This window comes from Phlebotomus papatasi, chromosome 1 (genome assembly GCF_024763615.1).
Source record: "Phlebotomus papatasi isolate M1 chromosome 1, Ppap_2.1, whole genome shotgun sequence".
Classification (NCBI taxonomy): domain Eukaryota; kingdom Metazoa; phylum Arthropoda; class Insecta; order Diptera; family Psychodidae; genus Phlebotomus; species Phlebotomus papatasi.
The window spans coordinates 49,363,507-49,380,350 of NC_077222.1; the positions used below are offsets into that span (position 1 = coordinate 49,363,507).

At 33.4% G+C, this 16,844-nt stretch overlaps 2 protein-coding genes across 2 annotated transcripts in view; both read left to right on the top strand.

Annotated features, from left to right (window-relative positions):
* LOC129804904 (uncharacterized protein CG3556) overlaps window positions 1-10,382 on the top strand; it is a 36,702-nt gene extending 26,320 nt beyond the window's left edge. The window contains exons 2-7 of the mRNA XM_055852673.1: window positions 2,931-3,083; window positions 3,182-3,949; window positions 4,481-4,960; window positions 5,042-5,252; window positions 8,830-8,923; window positions 9,009-10,382. Coding sequence (XP_055708648.1) covers window positions 2,969-3,083; window positions 3,182-3,949; window positions 4,481-4,960; window positions 5,042-5,252; window positions 8,830-8,923; window positions 9,009-9,059 — 1,719 coding nt within the window. The 5' untranslated portion in view covers window positions 2,931-2,968 and the 3' untranslated portion in view covers window positions 9,060-10,382. The remainder of the gene's footprint in view (window positions 1-2,930; window positions 3,084-3,181; window positions 3,950-4,480; window positions 4,961-5,041; window positions 5,253-8,829; window positions 8,924-9,008) is intronic.
* A 3,255-nt stretch (window positions 10,383-13,637) lies between these two features.
* LOC129805261 (CCA tRNA nucleotidyltransferase 1, mitochondrial) lies at window positions 13,638-15,385 on the top strand. The gene is made up of 4 exons (XM_055853046.1): window positions 13,638-13,793; window positions 13,872-14,056; window positions 14,123-14,953; window positions 15,025-15,385. Exons 1-4 carry the CDS (start codon window positions 13,743-13,745, stop codon window positions 15,356-15,358), a joined length of 1,401 nt encoding a protein of 466 aa, XP_055709021.1. The 5' UTR covers window positions 13,638-13,742; the 3' UTR covers window positions 15,359-15,385.
* Window positions 15,386-16,844: the final 1,459 nt, after the last annotated feature.

Sequence of the window (16,844 nt, forward strand, 5' to 3'; positions counted from 1 at the left end):
TCAGGAAAACTACTGCCATAGGCACATAGAGGGTTCATCAGTATTAATATTTATGTAAAAATATTTTTACTTGGGGACACTGTTTTTGTGGGTGGTGATAAATTCATAAATTCTACCTGTGTCCATCCTATATTTTAAAAAGGGTCCATGAATGATAATTTAATTGTGGCAACTCTATCATTAGATGTGATTCTTTCATAATTACACCTATTGTAATCCGCCAATTTTATCGACAATTGACATAGCCTTCAACCCTGTTGCCTGAATTTTAAGGTTGCAGAATGACATTTTCATGGACTCAAAGTGAAAAAATGTTTTTCGCTAGTGCCCTAATATCATAAAAACACGGCTTAGAAAAATTACATAAAAGTGATTTTAAAACTAATAACCAGTCGTACAAACGATTTAAGCAGATAGATTAGAGTTCCGTCTAAATATTGATGTGCAATTTATTGTATCCGGTGAAATTTTTGCAGTGAAAATAGGCCTCCGATTTGTCGAATCAGTTATTATACAGGAAGGCCCCGGACCCGACTTGTATAAAAGTCGCCACTGAATTTTCATTTTCTTCTTGAGGAAAATCTAAGGATTTCCAGGAACTATTTGAGGTGGGATTATGAACCTAATAAGTGAGACATTTTTTTGTCATAGTTAAAGAATCGCTTCGGTTTGTGTGTTAATCAGAAAAAAATCACAAACCTTGGACATCATTTTACAGTATCAAGCATGGTCACTTTCCCCTATTCTTAAAATTTTCTTCGCATTTATCACTATTATTCACGCTTTAGACCAAATATTTTCTATAAATGTCTTAACATTTTCTTCACAGACAAAATTTCCCCCGTAAAACTGGATTTATGATTGAAGTCAGGGGTCTCTCGACATTTCATTTCATTTTTCCATACGTTTTTGCATAGAGGCACTGAAGACTATTGGCAAGTTTTTTTTCTAAGAGAATTAATTGACTTATCAGTCTGATATATTTAGAAATCGAGCATTGAAAGCTATCTAAAAATACATATTTCATAATGTTCGCCGAAATTAACAAGAACTACGAGCAAATTTGTTCAAGTCAAGGTGCAATATCTGCAAAATTTTTACAAGAAAAAGTGAAAAATAGCTTCACTTTTTATTAGGCTTGTTAGGCCTCTGATTGAAATATTTTATAAGAAGCTTTATATTTTAAATATTACAGACATTAACTTCTCACTTTTGAGATAACATTAATGTTTCAAGATTTAAATCAAATATTCAGATTCAAAATTAAAGTCTTCTTATTCTAAGTTACAGACTAATGATGCTTCATAAATCGGCATTGAATAAATGAGCAGTAAAAAGTTAAAATTGATCAGTAACAAAAAATTTTGAAACAGTGATATTATCGTCCAAATTTTGGCAAAGGGAAAATAAAGGGTTTTTCACTCTATATGGAACTATTTTAAATGTTAAATATATAAAATAGACCCATTTTTGTAAAGATTTAAGTTTTTTACTGACCATAATCAGATATTTTACTGCTCATTTTTAATTTTTTACTGCCCATTTTGAATTTTTTACTGCTCGTTTGTTTTTTGCCTCATAAATCTAGTTTTACTTCAAAATTTTCTGTAATCAAAGGTCTAACTCTAAAAGGTTTTTCAGATTAACTTTGAAATTAAATAAATTTTAAAAATGATATTTCTGTATCCAACCGAATTATTAAGTTTACATATATAAGTTTAAAAAGGTTTAAGACAATTTAACACTTTAAATTTCTTTTTAGAGATTATGAATCAACCTTTATGTAGGTCAAAAAGACTAAAAACAGCATATTTTCTGTAATTTCTTTTCAACATAATTCATGTTTTACATTAATTTAAGTATTTGAAGATAAAAGTATAACATTTAAACTATATTTTCTGAAATTTTTATTTAAAATCTTAAACATCCAGGCACTGGGGCCCTATTTTCGGAAACTTTTTGAAAAAAACTTATTTCATGAAGGACATGACTTCTCAGAGTTATATTCATCTGAAATCGGAAATCCAAATATTTCGTGTTAGCAGATGAGTTAAACTCGTGTTTAAAAATTATAATTTTTAGCATATTTTAATAAGGTAAAAAAAAATTCACCGTTCAAGTACGAGTTTAATTTATCAGCTAACAGGAAATTTTTAGTTTTTTGACGTCAGATGATTATTATACTGTGATATATCATTTCTACTGCAAAGTAAATTTTTTCCAAAAACCGTGCTCAAAAATCTGGTCCCAAGGACTGAATTTTTTTAATTTTGATATGAAAATTTCAGAAAACATAGTTGAAATGCTGTAATTTTGTATGCTTAAGAGTTTAAATAAAATATAATTTTTAATTATATTTTTAAAATATGTAAAAAAACATGATGTTTTTTTTAGTCTTCGTGACAAATGTAAGACCTTCAATAGCAATTGAAAGGTATAACGTCTTACTTCAAGACTGAGGTATTAATCCGGTTTATCTGCTAAAAATTATTTGGGATCACCATATCCTAAATCCCCTAAATCCAACACTTTGTATAATATATCTTTTGTGAGGATAAGAATTTTTGTAATGCTAATCCTTTCACTGATAACTCAATCCAATCTCTTATCAATCTGCTAAAGGTTACTTTGCGGAAATTTATTTCCAATTGCTGACCCTCCTGTCTGCAGGAGAAAGCTTTCAAGAGTAACACGACTTTTTAGATTTGCAGATAAAATCTTTCTGAATAATATTCCAAGCTCTGCGCTTTTGTGCCATGTTGGAAAAGAATGGTGACATTTTTTTTTGGTTTATCGAAGTTGAAAAGAAGAGAGGACACATGTAAATGGAATTGTATTTGTGCTATCGACAAAATTAAAATCCCGTCTCTTGCATTGGAAGCTTTTATCAGATGAAAATAAATTTCCAATTATCTTGTCTATCGTTTCAGATATTAATTTCAACTCCATTTCCAATTGAACAGCACTAATGGAGGGAAAATTGGACGGGACTTTTTCATTTATGCTCCTCCTGCAACTTTTGCTGGGTGTCGTGTGTGTGGCATCGACCTATGGGAATGGGAACACTACAGCACCACTTATATGTGAGTTAATTACGAGTATTGTGTGGAATTAATTGTTGAGAGTGTTGTCTGGCAAAAGGAAGATAATTTATGCACCTATTGCCGTATATGTTTCCCAGCACAAACATCAACCGAATCCGTGTCGACAACTGTTCTGCACCATCACACGACATCCCACTATGACACCCATCCACCGGCTGTGATAGGTGTCGGGGGAATTCCGGTGTCCTCCCTCACGAGTGTCTCGCCTGGTACGACGGCGGATGGCCAGAGCTCCTCTATAGCATCTGCTGGTACTACTTCCACAGCATCTTCCTCCACGACAATCCAGGAGTTTGGGGAAGCACAACTTCCAGAGCAGCCAACACTACCCGATGATCATCAGATAATGGGCTCAAGTGGGCCCAATCAGCAGGAAGCAGCTGGTATTGCCAAAGCTCTGGACTGGCTCAAGGAGAAACGAGAACATGACTATAGCTGGGGCAATGACACACATATGGTCATCCTAGCTAAAGAACTGTCCGGTGGACGAGATCCTACAGACTCTGACAACCATGTTCAGATGATAGCAGATCTAGAAGAACTACTTTCGGTCAAGCAGATGGAAATTGAGATCTTAACGATGCTCAATCATCACAACTCCTTGCCAATGCCAGTTAATGCTGACAAATTGGCCAGATATGTCTTAGCACTGGGTTCTTTATGTAAGGATCCCAAAAGATTCCATACACATGACCTTGTTGCTACTTTGCTTCGCCACGAACCGGCTCAGGATCAGGAATTTGCACTGGTTACACTGGCGGCGTGTAGTTCAGCAGCTCATGTAAGGAAGAGGCAGATAAGGAGACTTCTGGACATTGCGAGCGGTGGAACAGATCAAAGTGTCGGTAAGTGAAAACCAGTGAAAAATCTTTAGATTGATTTATGGTATAGATATGAGAATCTTGTAATAAGCAAACTCAAAATATTCTAAAATTGTACATGCAAATAGTTTAATTTTGATATTAATTAATCTTACTACACAAATTCATTCAAAGTTGTATTGACTGGAGTGCTATATGAAATTTTACTTAGTCTCGAATAATTCTAAAAGGGTCAGAAAGGTCAAGTTTTTAATTTTGATCGAATATTTTTAAACCCAGTTGGAACATGAAATTGGAACACAATTAATATAAGGAAAGAATGGCTGAGAATTGAGAATAATTATCATTAGAAAAAGAAAAAAAGTTAAGATTGTGAAAGAAACCACATGTTCATGTTCTAATTTGAAGGATTGAATTCATTCAAACAAGGTGAGATAAATATAAAGAATCTCATAATCTCACTTTTTCGTAGCCCCTTTGGAAAAAAGCTCCTTTGCTGAAAATCCATATACTAAATTGAGAACAGGAGGTTAAAGATCTGCCCTTGGATTTCAGACACTGTGGCCATGGTACTTTTGGCTCTGCGATGCATTGTCACAGACCATCGTCACCGACATTTGCAGCATTTTGTACGGCGACCAGCTCGAGGACTGGCGAGCCTTCAAGGACCACGCGGTAGTTTTGGATCCCTGAGAAGTACAGCTTTGGCCATGCAGGCTCTGCAGGACCTTGAACCCGATCCAGCCGGTAAATGGAGTCGTTCAGCTGCATCAAAGTGGATTTTGGAGCGACAGAGATCAGACGGTGGATGGACTGAGGAACCCCTCCAAGACGGACAGGACCCCAATGTAGGCATTGGACTGACGGCAGACATCATCCTGGCGTTGGGTTGGAAGGGACTGGGTGCTGTTAGGATACTCCAATGTGACCACGTAGTTAGGGAAATGAACGGGAATGGTGAGAATGGGGAGAATGGTGAATCTAAACTGGCGAGTCCACTAGGAATTCCAGGGACGTCCATTGAAGAATCTGAAGGTAAACTATTTTCATCGGATTGTATTTTAATGAATTTTTCAAACTCAGAAATCTGATGAATTTATTAATTTCATCGAACAGTCAAGAATGTGTCTTATACTTACACCCTATGGGTGGGATCCAATGTAACGGACACATTCTCCCTATCCCTCGTATCACCCAAAAACACCAGCTTCTTCCGGGCCATGACTCAGGCGGCTGAATTAGATTCCAGATTCGCCTTTGAAGCTCGAGAGTGGCCAAATGGACATTATGTGCACACTCTGGCGGGGATGAAGGAAGAACCAAGGGGGTAAGTCTGCATAAAAGGGATATCTTAATCATATTTTATATAGGTCATATGGCTTAAAAAGACTCCAATTGGGCAGGTTATATAAATAATGGCAAAAAATAATTAATAATGTAATTATCCGTGGAATTATATTTTAATCATACATCAAAAGGCATGATTATATTTTAATTCAATTTTACTCTGACGTATGAAATCTCCATTTAGAGTTTGTAATTATTTCGTTCTGATAGTTTTCATTTCATTAATTTTTGCAACATATTTTTCAGAAAAAAAGATATACATTTTTATTTGCTTATTATTTATAATTATGCGGCATCAGGTTGTTTACCTGTTTAATGAGCTGTTTCCAATATTTATTTCTTGTTGACAATGGATTATTTTCACAAACTCTTCTATATTCGCAAATATTACGATTGAAAATAGGTCATGTTAAATATGAATATTAATACAAAACCTCTAGAAAATTTTATTTAAACTCTATTGAAGAAATTATTTCCTACGGATTATAAGCGTTTAAACTATTTTGAATTTATATTCGATTAGTGTAGTATAATTGCCATGAAAGTTGTCTAAACTAGCTAAGATTTCATTTAAAATACATTTAAATTAAAATTTTTAGATATGACATATGACTAATAAATTTATTGTTGGTCAAGATGAGATGGAATTTCACAGATACCCCAATCATTGAATATATTTCAAAAATTTGACTACTAAAAATATCAGTCTTAGACAATTATGGAATATCAGACTGACAAAGGAATACCATAACTTCAAATTCACAAGATAATTATAGTATTTCTTGCAAATAAATATAGGGATAGTTAAAATTCTAGATATAACGTATTGCATATTGCTCTTAATTCTGGATACAGAGAAATCTCAATAATATCATAGAGCAAAAGAAATATTTTGCAATTGAAGAACCATATTATTAATTTATAGAAAATCGTTTAATTTAATAACAGCTCCTCTTAAAATTCTCAATATTTCAGTGATCCAATTTGAATATTTACTGACCATAATTAATAAATAATTAAGTCGTTGTATATAAATACAAAGAAAATAAACTATGGTTCATATTTGAAAATTCGCTCATTAAACATAATGAAACATTCAAATGAGTTTATAATTCATCCCTAACCATTTTTTTAAAGTGTATTAGAGAATTATTTCATTTTAAAGCTTTTAGGAAAAAATCTTCTAACTTTAAATTTCATATAATTGGAATAACATTTATAAGCGATGATAAAGTATCTTAGCTTTGTGAAATATTTAAACGTTTTAGTTAGATGCAAAAGAAGTTTCGCATACTTAATTCATTTCGGAAGATTTCGCAGTCTTTAATATTTATTACACTTAATATTTATTTATTTACCGGTTGATATCCGATTAGAACCGATTTATAAATCATTCAAAAAATTTTCCAAAATGGCAATTGAGTTGAATTTTCAATACACAATTAAATTTTGTATAAAAATTATTTATCGATTCACAACCGGTTTATTACATGGTTACCGATTGGACGGGTCCAGGCTTAGAGAAACCAAGACCTTTCCAAAGAGCTTAAAATATGACCCCATTTGGTTGAGAGACACGTTTTCTATGAGTTTTATAACGTCACACCTTAAAAATTGTTATTAATAATGATTCAGTGGTATTTTTGTATGGACGAAATGTCGGTTTAAAATCTAAATACCTCTAAATATAATAAAAGAAAGGCACCATCGATTGGAGGTGTTCCTCGACCCTTTAGTTTATCCCTGTAATGTTGCTTCAAAATAAAATGAATTTTAAAAAAATCTCTATTTTTTACCATTTAACTCTTATAAGAATGCTCTGTGTTTATTCACATTTAATTTATAAATGTAATTATCCGTGAGACTCCTAATTAAATTCATTGCGAGTAAGGATACGAAGTACAGATACAGAGCACATTATTTGCAATTACATCTATTTGTATTAATTTTTTGTAAGTAATAAAAATTTAAATGCACGCAGAAATAGTTAAATGAATCACTAATATACTAATTACCATTATACAAAAACACCAAATAGCGTTTTGGAGTTTATATGTGTTTTCAACTAAATACGAAATACACAGACAAAATATTTTGTAAAATTGCTCGTAAATGTATGTGGATTCCTACCGGGGAATTACAAAATGCTCATGAATCGTATAACCCACTAAAAAAACCGTATAAGTTTGTAAATTTTTACAAAAATTTGTTCGTAACATGAGCACTTGATGAGCATTATTTATTCTTTCACAAACATTTGTTCGTACATTTCTATTTGTCTGACAAAACTTTATGAATAAATGACAAATTTATCGAACATCTTATTCTCTGTTTACGAATATTTACGAACAAATGTTTGTAAAAGAACAAAAAAAATCTCGTTAGATGATCATGTTACGAACAATATTTATGAAAAATTACAAATATTTACAATTTTTTTAGTGGGTTATGCCCAACGCACAATAACTTTTGTTTAATAAACATGTTTTTGACATTTTAATGAGAGTTAGAGAGATCTAGATCTAGTCATCTCGCTCCTTCTCATGAGTAATTTTGAAAACAAGTTTACAAACAAAAGTTATTGTGCGCTGCACATTATACGATTTACGAAAATTTCGTAAGTCCCCAGTAGGATTTCACAAACATAGCCGATCCCAGGTGCTCTTCCCTTATATCCAAAAATAAAAAAAAACATACAATGTGTTTTATAGCAATTTAAAATATATAGTTTTTGAAACGAATGAAGAAAGGTTCGGGAAAAAATTAGGGGAATGCTAAATGGGTCGACTTATAGGGAGACATCTCGAAGCTCCCAAGTGTATGATTCTAACCATTTGGCCTCTAGATCTGTTGACAGACCAACGGATGAACAAGCGAATCAGGTGGATAAACGGTCTCCGGTTGTGGAAGGGTGGAAATTTTGGGAAGGGAAAAAAGCGAGGAGTTACGATAGTAAAATAACGAAAATAACTAAAGTTTCAAACTATAATAAAAACTCAATAAAATGCTACAGAATATTTCAACACCCCGCTATTCTGTGGCATTCAAATTCAGCGACCAAGTTTCAAAGCTCATCCAAATTTGGTGAAGATAAATCAATTCTCAAATGGTTTATCTCACGCCCCTGGCAAGTTGCCTGAAATTTGAAGCCATTTTCTATACTTCGATTTAAATTTATATGGGAATTTTTTTGCATTCGCGACCGTTACACTAAATAACGAAAAAGTGAGAAGTTTTTCCGTATTATAAGATACCTCTCCATATGGAGGGATAAATATACTAAATTTTTATTTAAATAATTTTTTTCCTCGGAGCACTGTGGGCTGAGTCCGAGATCAATTTAGGAATTGGCTTCGTTCAAATAGCTCCATATAAAAAAATTAACTTGCCACATGCTTGGTTTATCTGATTATGTTATCATTCTTTTATAGAATAGTATGAAATGGAACTGTCGATGTGTATATTTGAACTTTGCCCATAAGCTTTCATTAAATGCTTTTGGCTGGTATCCAAAAATCTAATAGCTCATAATTCGTTTTAATTTTCCACTTCAACAGATACAACTACTGGCTACTTTATCGTCTTCCTGAACTTCCCGATCCCGCCAATCCACCTGGGAATCAACTCATTGCGCCAGTCGGTGTTGACGAGGTATAATAAATTTTACGAGTGGTATGCACTCGAAAGCCCATAATTTTTCAATAACATCTCTCTTTTATGTCACCTCTTTTTGCAGTTAATCGTTGAGGAGGGTGAACATTACCTCTATTGGTATAAAAAATTATAAATTGATTCCACCCATGAAAAGCTATTGAGTATATGGTTCTATTCATCTCTTATTTCGCTCCTCGGCAGTAATTTTATCACTTGAGTTTGTTCTTGATTCATCGACCCACCAGAGATAAAAAAAAATAAGTGAAGAAGAATAATGAAACAAATAAAACCACAAAGATTAACAAGAAAAGAATAAATTTACATTTAATCATTGTATTGATAACCAACAAGAGAAAAAGTATATTCGTACAAAACAGAAGAAAAAATGAATTGGAAAAAAAGTATTTTTGTAATTACATTTTCCGATTTCGGAATGAACGACGGTGTATGCTCGGAAATAAATCAATAGGACAGAGATGGATATTAAAACAAAAAGTTTGTAAAATGCATGTGAATTAAAATATCCGTTAATTATTAAGGGCATTTTACCAACCTAACCAATATGCATTTTAAACTATTGCTTTTGGTGGTTTTTCCGTTCTCAAAAAAAATATCTCTTCATCGTTTTGCACACATTTTACAACACGAAAAGATAAATAAAATTTTAAGAAAAGAGCGAAGGTAAATGGAAATTATATAATAAAATTAAAGAAACAAAAAAAATCTCGAGGAATAAAACAAGAAAGTTGTATCTTTAATTAATTTTAACGAGTGATTGAGGGGATGATTTTGCAGATTAAACCTAGACTTTATGGCGTTAGATAAAAATGGGTTAAAAGGGTGGTGTTTTTAGACATGAAAATGAGTGCGTTTTTTTCGCGGTTTAGAGACAATTTATTAAGGGTACAACTGAAATATGAATATAAAATAAAAAAAGTATGTGATGAAAGTAATATAAACAATAAATTACTTAAAATATTAAAGGAAAGACAACATAAATGCGTGAATGATAATAATAGGTAATTAATGACTTTAATATTATTGATTACTAAGCATAAACTAGTAGAGAAAAATGGAAAGATAGCTATTAAATTCTCGAGAATGGGTGAGAAAATATTCTCAAAGAGCAGAAAAAAATATAAAATTGCATACCAAGTCGTGAGAAACCACCCGCATCTCGATAGTATTGTAATATCAGATTCTTGTATGTGACATTATTGGAAAAAAATGAATATTTGAAATATTACTCAATACACATATTAATGGCTTTTCCAAGTAAATTAAATATACATAAAATATGGATAAAAAAAATGAAAGAAATAAAATTACACCAAGTTGATCATGACATTCTCCAAACAAAATTATTCACAATGAGTGAAAGCAATATTACTCATACCTACCTTATCAAGAGTATTTGAATAAAAAATGAATAAAAACCATTTCAACGCTATCAAAACCATGTATTTAATTAATTGTCATCCTTAGGTCCCCTAGATCCATACGAGAGTGGATCCCTAGATCCGTAAGGCTACAACTACACTACAACCCTTTGGATCTTGGATTAAGAATTTTAGCAAAATAAGTATAACGCATAACGCTTCTTAGTACTATAGACTAAATTGAAGAGTTTCAATATAAACCGACTCTATACGGACTTTTTGAAATCTTTTAATTAATTGCGACGTTTGAGGATCTGCTGCCACTGCATAAGATGGAAGAGTTCCAAATTTTGAAACCATTTCAGTTCTAAAACTAAATATAATAATTAGCATTTTGTAAAAGTTCTGAAAAATAGAGTGAATATTTGCAGGCATTTTGACTCCTTTTGTTGTGCGGGCTTTTGCTAGCAAAAGAAATATCCAAATTGTATATTTCTTTTATAGGAATTTTATTCAATATCATTATTTCAAACCATTTTCCTCAAACGAGAAATGTGTTTTTAAAGTACCTTTCCCCGAGCTGTTTCTGGTTAGAAAAGTCTCTTCGATACTTTTCTGATACGGATTTTTTTCAGAATATCTGGAATGAAAACTTATCATAAACACCTAAAACGGATCCATATTCGCAACGAATGGCAACTGAAAGGATGCCCAGAAATTAACTAAACAATGAGCCTGAAGGGATCTGGATGAGGGGACGTCCCAGAAAACCCAGAAAACCATAAAAAGAGTAGTAGACAATGTCCTTAAACCTCAGCTGGAGGTGCTGAGGTGCTGGAGGAAGATCGCCATGACTAAAGGAGGTTAGTGCAAGTGGCCTGGTCCCCTAAAAGTACGGTTTGAGTCACCTAAGTAAAATAAGTAAGTAATACGGGCTTCAGACCTAAGACTTAATCTTAAGACTTAAGTTATATGGCTTAACTGCTCTAATTTTTAATCAATTACGATTTTTTGAAAAAAAATTAACTAAGTATTGGATTAATTAAGATAAGTGACCTATTAGGTTCTAAAAAGCAATAAAAATGTTCGCTATTCAGAATTTTGAGACCTTCGGAAACTGGGCTAAACCTCTAGTCTGAAAACTGCTTCAGGATCCAAATAAATGTGATTCTTTCCTTACAGATTTTACACAAAAATGCCCTTATACATTTTTCTTAATTACTTATCTTATTGAAATACTATTAAAAAACAATATAAACATTTTTGACTGGGATCAAATCCCGAGAGAACAATAATTTATGTCTTTTATTAATTCAGAAAATCTAATTTATGTTGGATTCGCAATAAAAAAAAAATGCTTTAAAAACCATTAGGGTAAGTGTACCAAGTTCCAGCCAGCTTGCAATTCCGGCCACATTTTTATTCCTCAAATTTTCATGAATTTTTAGTTTTTGCATATTATAGAGATTATACTATGCAATAATAAACAAAAATGTAGCTTCGATAAACGAGAAGATGTAGAAAAAAAACTTTAGAAGGATTCCAGAAGAGCAAGGAACTATGAAAATGAAGGTGGCCGAAATAGACCACCAAAGCTATGTCTACATTTTTATTCATTTTAAAATGGATTTAAAATGATTTTGGAGAAAATGAAAACGACAAACTGTTTACAAGGTTCCAAGTAAAACTTCTTAAGAAAAATTAACAAAAAAATTAATTTATATGAAAAATATTACATTTTGAACTTGTAACTTTAGCGCTTGCATGCAACTATGCCTAAATTTGGCACATTTACCCTACTTCCCTTTGAAGACAATATCAAACTGTAGGAAAAAAGCACAAGATAATACTAAGGAAATTAAATAGTCGAATGGTTTTAAAAATTTCTAGTCCTGCAATATTTTAGATTTTGATGCATTTCTAATTAACAAACATTAAAAAAATGAATAATAAGAAAATATACACAACCTCGGCAAAGATTTTCTAGAGAATGATTAATAGATTTGTATTATAAATTTGCAACGAAAATACCAATATAAGCTTGATAAGCTTATGATTTTGATTAAATTGGTAATTTTTGTTAGAATAAATGCTTATTGTCATCTTAGTAACTCATAATTAAATATAATACTCCCTCCGTTCCGAAATAAGTCGTACGTTTGGCGAAAAATTAGGGATTAAGGAATGGTTTCAGAGAATGTTTTTGTTATTTGCAAATATCTTATGTATGAACTGTCCTCCATGTTCAAGGATAACATGGGGATCCTTTCACGATGGTAAGTTGAGGAAACGATATGTTGAAGTTGTCCATTTTTCGCGTTTTTTTCAAAGAGCTCCGGTAGATAGTTAATCACTGCAAGATGGACTGTGATTAACATTACAGGCTAGAATTTGTTCTTAATTTTTAGTATGCACAAGTAGAACTCAACAGTTATTACCGATATGACATTTTTTATATCTCAAATTTTACAGAATAAGCAATAAAAAGAACATCCTTTTTTATGTTTTCGAATATCTGGATGCAAAATGGTGAGAAATAGGGACTCGGGACATTCAGCAGACCCCCCCATAAGTTGACCCTGGAACCATTTATAAGTTTCTCTAAAACATATCCAAAATTGAAAAATAGAAATCGCACGATGTGTTTTCGAGCAATCCTAAAAACATGATTTTGGAGGGGAAGGGGAGGGGTGGGGGCAAAATAAAGGACATATTAATGGTCCCGAGGTCAACTTATGGGGGGGTCCCCCGAAGGTCCCAAGTCTGTATCTCTCACCATTCTGCACCTATTTTAGATTGAAAATAAAACGCCAAAAATAAGACATTTTTAAGACATTCGTTCCTCAACATACCATCAAGACTGGACCCCAATTTTAGTACTGGACATTAGCAATAGTTCTTTACAAGAGATAATTGTTGATACACAAAACATTTACCAGCAAACTTTCCCTTAATCCCAATTTTTCCCAAACGTACGACTTATTTCGGAACAAGAATTTTTCCCAAACGTACGACTTATTTCGGAACGGAGGGAGTAATTATTAAATATATTCGTATTTCACGTTAACATCAATTAAAAAAACTGAGCAGGAACTTATAAGAGCGTTATTTTCTGATCAGTAAAATAATAAGGAAAATTAATTTCAGTAAGTATACCTTATTATGTATTATTAAAAGCTTTTACTTTTAATAATTTCTTATTTAAAATTTCTAAAATTTCTTATTTACAATATAATCAAATTTTCATAATTACCGTTAAAAGCACTCTTTTTAAATAGTTGAAGCTTCGAGAGTACGCCGCTTGAAGAGTTTTTGTCGCTACTGTCGATATTCACCACTCGTGTTTTTACCACTAAAAACAATAAAGAAGAAGAAGAAAATTTCCTGAATGTTTTCCAAGTGATTAAAAATCCTCTTTTATTGTGTTTCCCATTAATATGATCATTGTCTCCCTATCCAGAAATAATCTAGGAATCCTTCTGAACTTGGTGAGTAGGAAAGTCTCAGTCGTCTTTTGAAATTAACCTAAAATTTATCCTTCAAACTTCATTGTTTTGATTTTGCAGTCTAGAAACTTCAGCAAATTCGTTCCCCGGAAAATGGATTTTAATGTGAAAGTACGGGAAAATCCTGTGGTTACAAAGCTGAATCGTCAAGAATACAAGGCAATCCTCACGGAGGATTTGGTGGATCTGTTGGATTTATTCAGAAAATACAAATATGAGATCCGTTTGGCTGGTGGTCCTGTGAGGTTAGTTTGCACAATTTGCGTTGGGGTTTCATAAGAATTTCATGGGTCTTTTGGGGGCCTTTGTAGGGATTTGCTGATGAAGAAGATCCCCACGGATATAGATCTGGCTACAACAGCTACTCCTACGCAGATGAAGGAGATGTTTACGCAGGAGGATGTTCGAATGGTCAATGCAAATGGCGAGAAGCATGGAACAATCACTCCCCGGATAAATAATGCCACAAACTTCGAGGTGACCACCCTGAGGATTGATGTTGCCACGGATGGGAGGCATGCTGAAGTGGAATTTACGACGGACTGGCAACTAGATGCCAATCGCCGAGATTTAACGATAAATTCAATGTTTATGGATTTGGACAATGGAGCGATTTACGACTACTTTTACGGGTATGAGGATCTTCAACGGAGAAGAGTTGCTTTTGTGGGGAATCCTGAGACGAGAATACAAGAGGATTATCTAAGGATTCTACGGTATTTTCGCTTTTACGGGAGAATAGCCACTGAGCCAGATAATCACGATGAAGAGACTCTGAAAGCGATTGAGAAGAACATCGGAGGACTCGAGAGGATTAGCGGGGAGAGAATCTGGATGGAGCTCAAGAAGATTCTCCAGGGGAGATTCTGCAGTGAACTCGTAAAGGTCATGATGAAATGTGGAATGGCGAGGTATATTGGATTGCCTGAAGTGCCCAATATGGAGGAATTTGAGAAAGTCTGTGAAGGCCAGAAGAACTTCGATAAACCCGCTAATGCTGCTACCATCCTCTCATCTTTGCTCTGGACACCTGAGGATGCAATTAAATTGCACGAGAGATTGAAATTGTCAGCATTTGAGCGTGATCTCATTTTTTACATTAGTCAGAACCGAGAGAATACCCGGAACATTCAGGAGATTCTGTTAGTTTTTTTTTATCTTTAAAAGCAAGATTTTCCACTTAATTCTAAAAGAATTCTATTCTGTCTAATAGGCATTTCCAGAAGATGTGCTTCCAGACTACAGGGAAGAAAAGTGATTTGAGGAGCTTCATTGAGCAACTTCTAATCTATCACAACAGGAGAGATTTGTATAAGATTTTAGCAGCTTGGGAAATTCCGCAGTTTCCAGTGAGTGGGATTCAGTTGAGGGACCAAGGATGTCCAGCAGGGAAATCCATGGGGAATGTGATGAATGCCCTTAGGGAAATCTGGGCTCAAGATGAATTCAAGGCAACAGCAGAAGATCTACTGAAGCATGTGCCGGATATTCTTGAGAAGATGAAAGGCAATGGATCTCCTCGAGCAGTAAAAAAGCAAAAAGTCTAATAAAATGAATTTCCGGAAAGGTTCCAATTTTTTATTTCTTTTATTTACTGAAAATCCTGGAGGAAACATGTGTTGGGCAATTGGAATGCATTCTCGCAGAGGGTGTTTAATTAATGTAATTAGGCAGATAATAGGCAGAAAAAGTTACATTTTCTCCTCAGTGGAATTACAAAATTATCACCATCTGTGAACTTTCAGTGGAGAGGGGTTCATCTGGATTAGTTTGGGCGAGATGGCCCTCAAAATGCACCGTGAATCCTCGATGACGAAAGTCTGGTCGAAATGATGAATGTAGCTCTCGTACGCAAAGGTATTCTTGTATCTCATTCATGCTCACGGTGCGTGTTTCTAGTTGCGCTAACACGCTTTTTTTCCTCTTCAATCCCTCGCAGTAAATGCCCTGTTTCATTGTGGTCATCTTAGAGAATCACAGATATTGTAATTGAGTCCTGCGAATTCTTATTAATGCAACCTTGTAATTTTTTTTGGTTTTCAAAAAAACATTTTGATCAGTAAATTACACTGAGTCCCGGCATTAAGTCCTTCAATATTATGCACCTGACGGAATTATGCACATACAATTATGCAAGTTTGCCTACTTTTGGGAGTCAATTTATGCAATAATTTTTGAAATACGCCTGAATGTATATTATTTTGCGACGCGGGAAATTTGAAAACATTTTCCTACTGTTTCAGAATAAAACTTTAGTTTCTCTTATTAAAGTAAATTTTTTAAATATTCTAACCATTTATTGAAGAACTCTGGCTAAAAAGTACTGTTTGTTAACGCTTTTTTATTAAACAGTTGAATCTTTTTATTTGTACTTTTTACTCCGCGCGAAATTCGTTCTACGTCAGATTTATTCAAAAGACAGCCCCTGCGGGTATGCAAATTTTCTCGATGCGTAATGCCATTTCGCGCGTTTTTTCGGTCCCGAAAATGTGCATAATCCCAGGACTGAGTGTAGTAAATTTGGTTGGTAATGCCACTTTGGCACAAATTTTAGATCTGTAAAAGGATTTGCATAAGTCTATCTCTCTCGTTCGAACTCAAAATTGGACTGAATTTAAATTTGGTGTGATGTTTAAAAGAAGAAGAAGAACAGTGCGAAAGAATAGGATAGACATACGCAAAACTTTTAAGAAAGTGGATTTCGACTTAGTGATATTTTCCTGATCTAAAACGTGTGCCAGAGCCATAAAAAATTAATTGGACAGTTAATGATTGAAAATGATCAGTAAAAAATTAAAATAGTTTTTTAAATTAAAAATTAAAAAAAAATTAAAATAGGCACAACTTCTAGATCAGGAAAATTTCATGAAATCGAAATTCACATCCTCTTCGTTCTCAAATTGTTTGCATAAGTCTATCCTACTCTTTTGCAACGTTCTTCTATTTTTAAACATCACGACAAAATTAAATTTAGTCCAATCCAATTTCGAGACAAAAGGGTGGGATATACTTATGCAAATCTTTCGAGGCAGA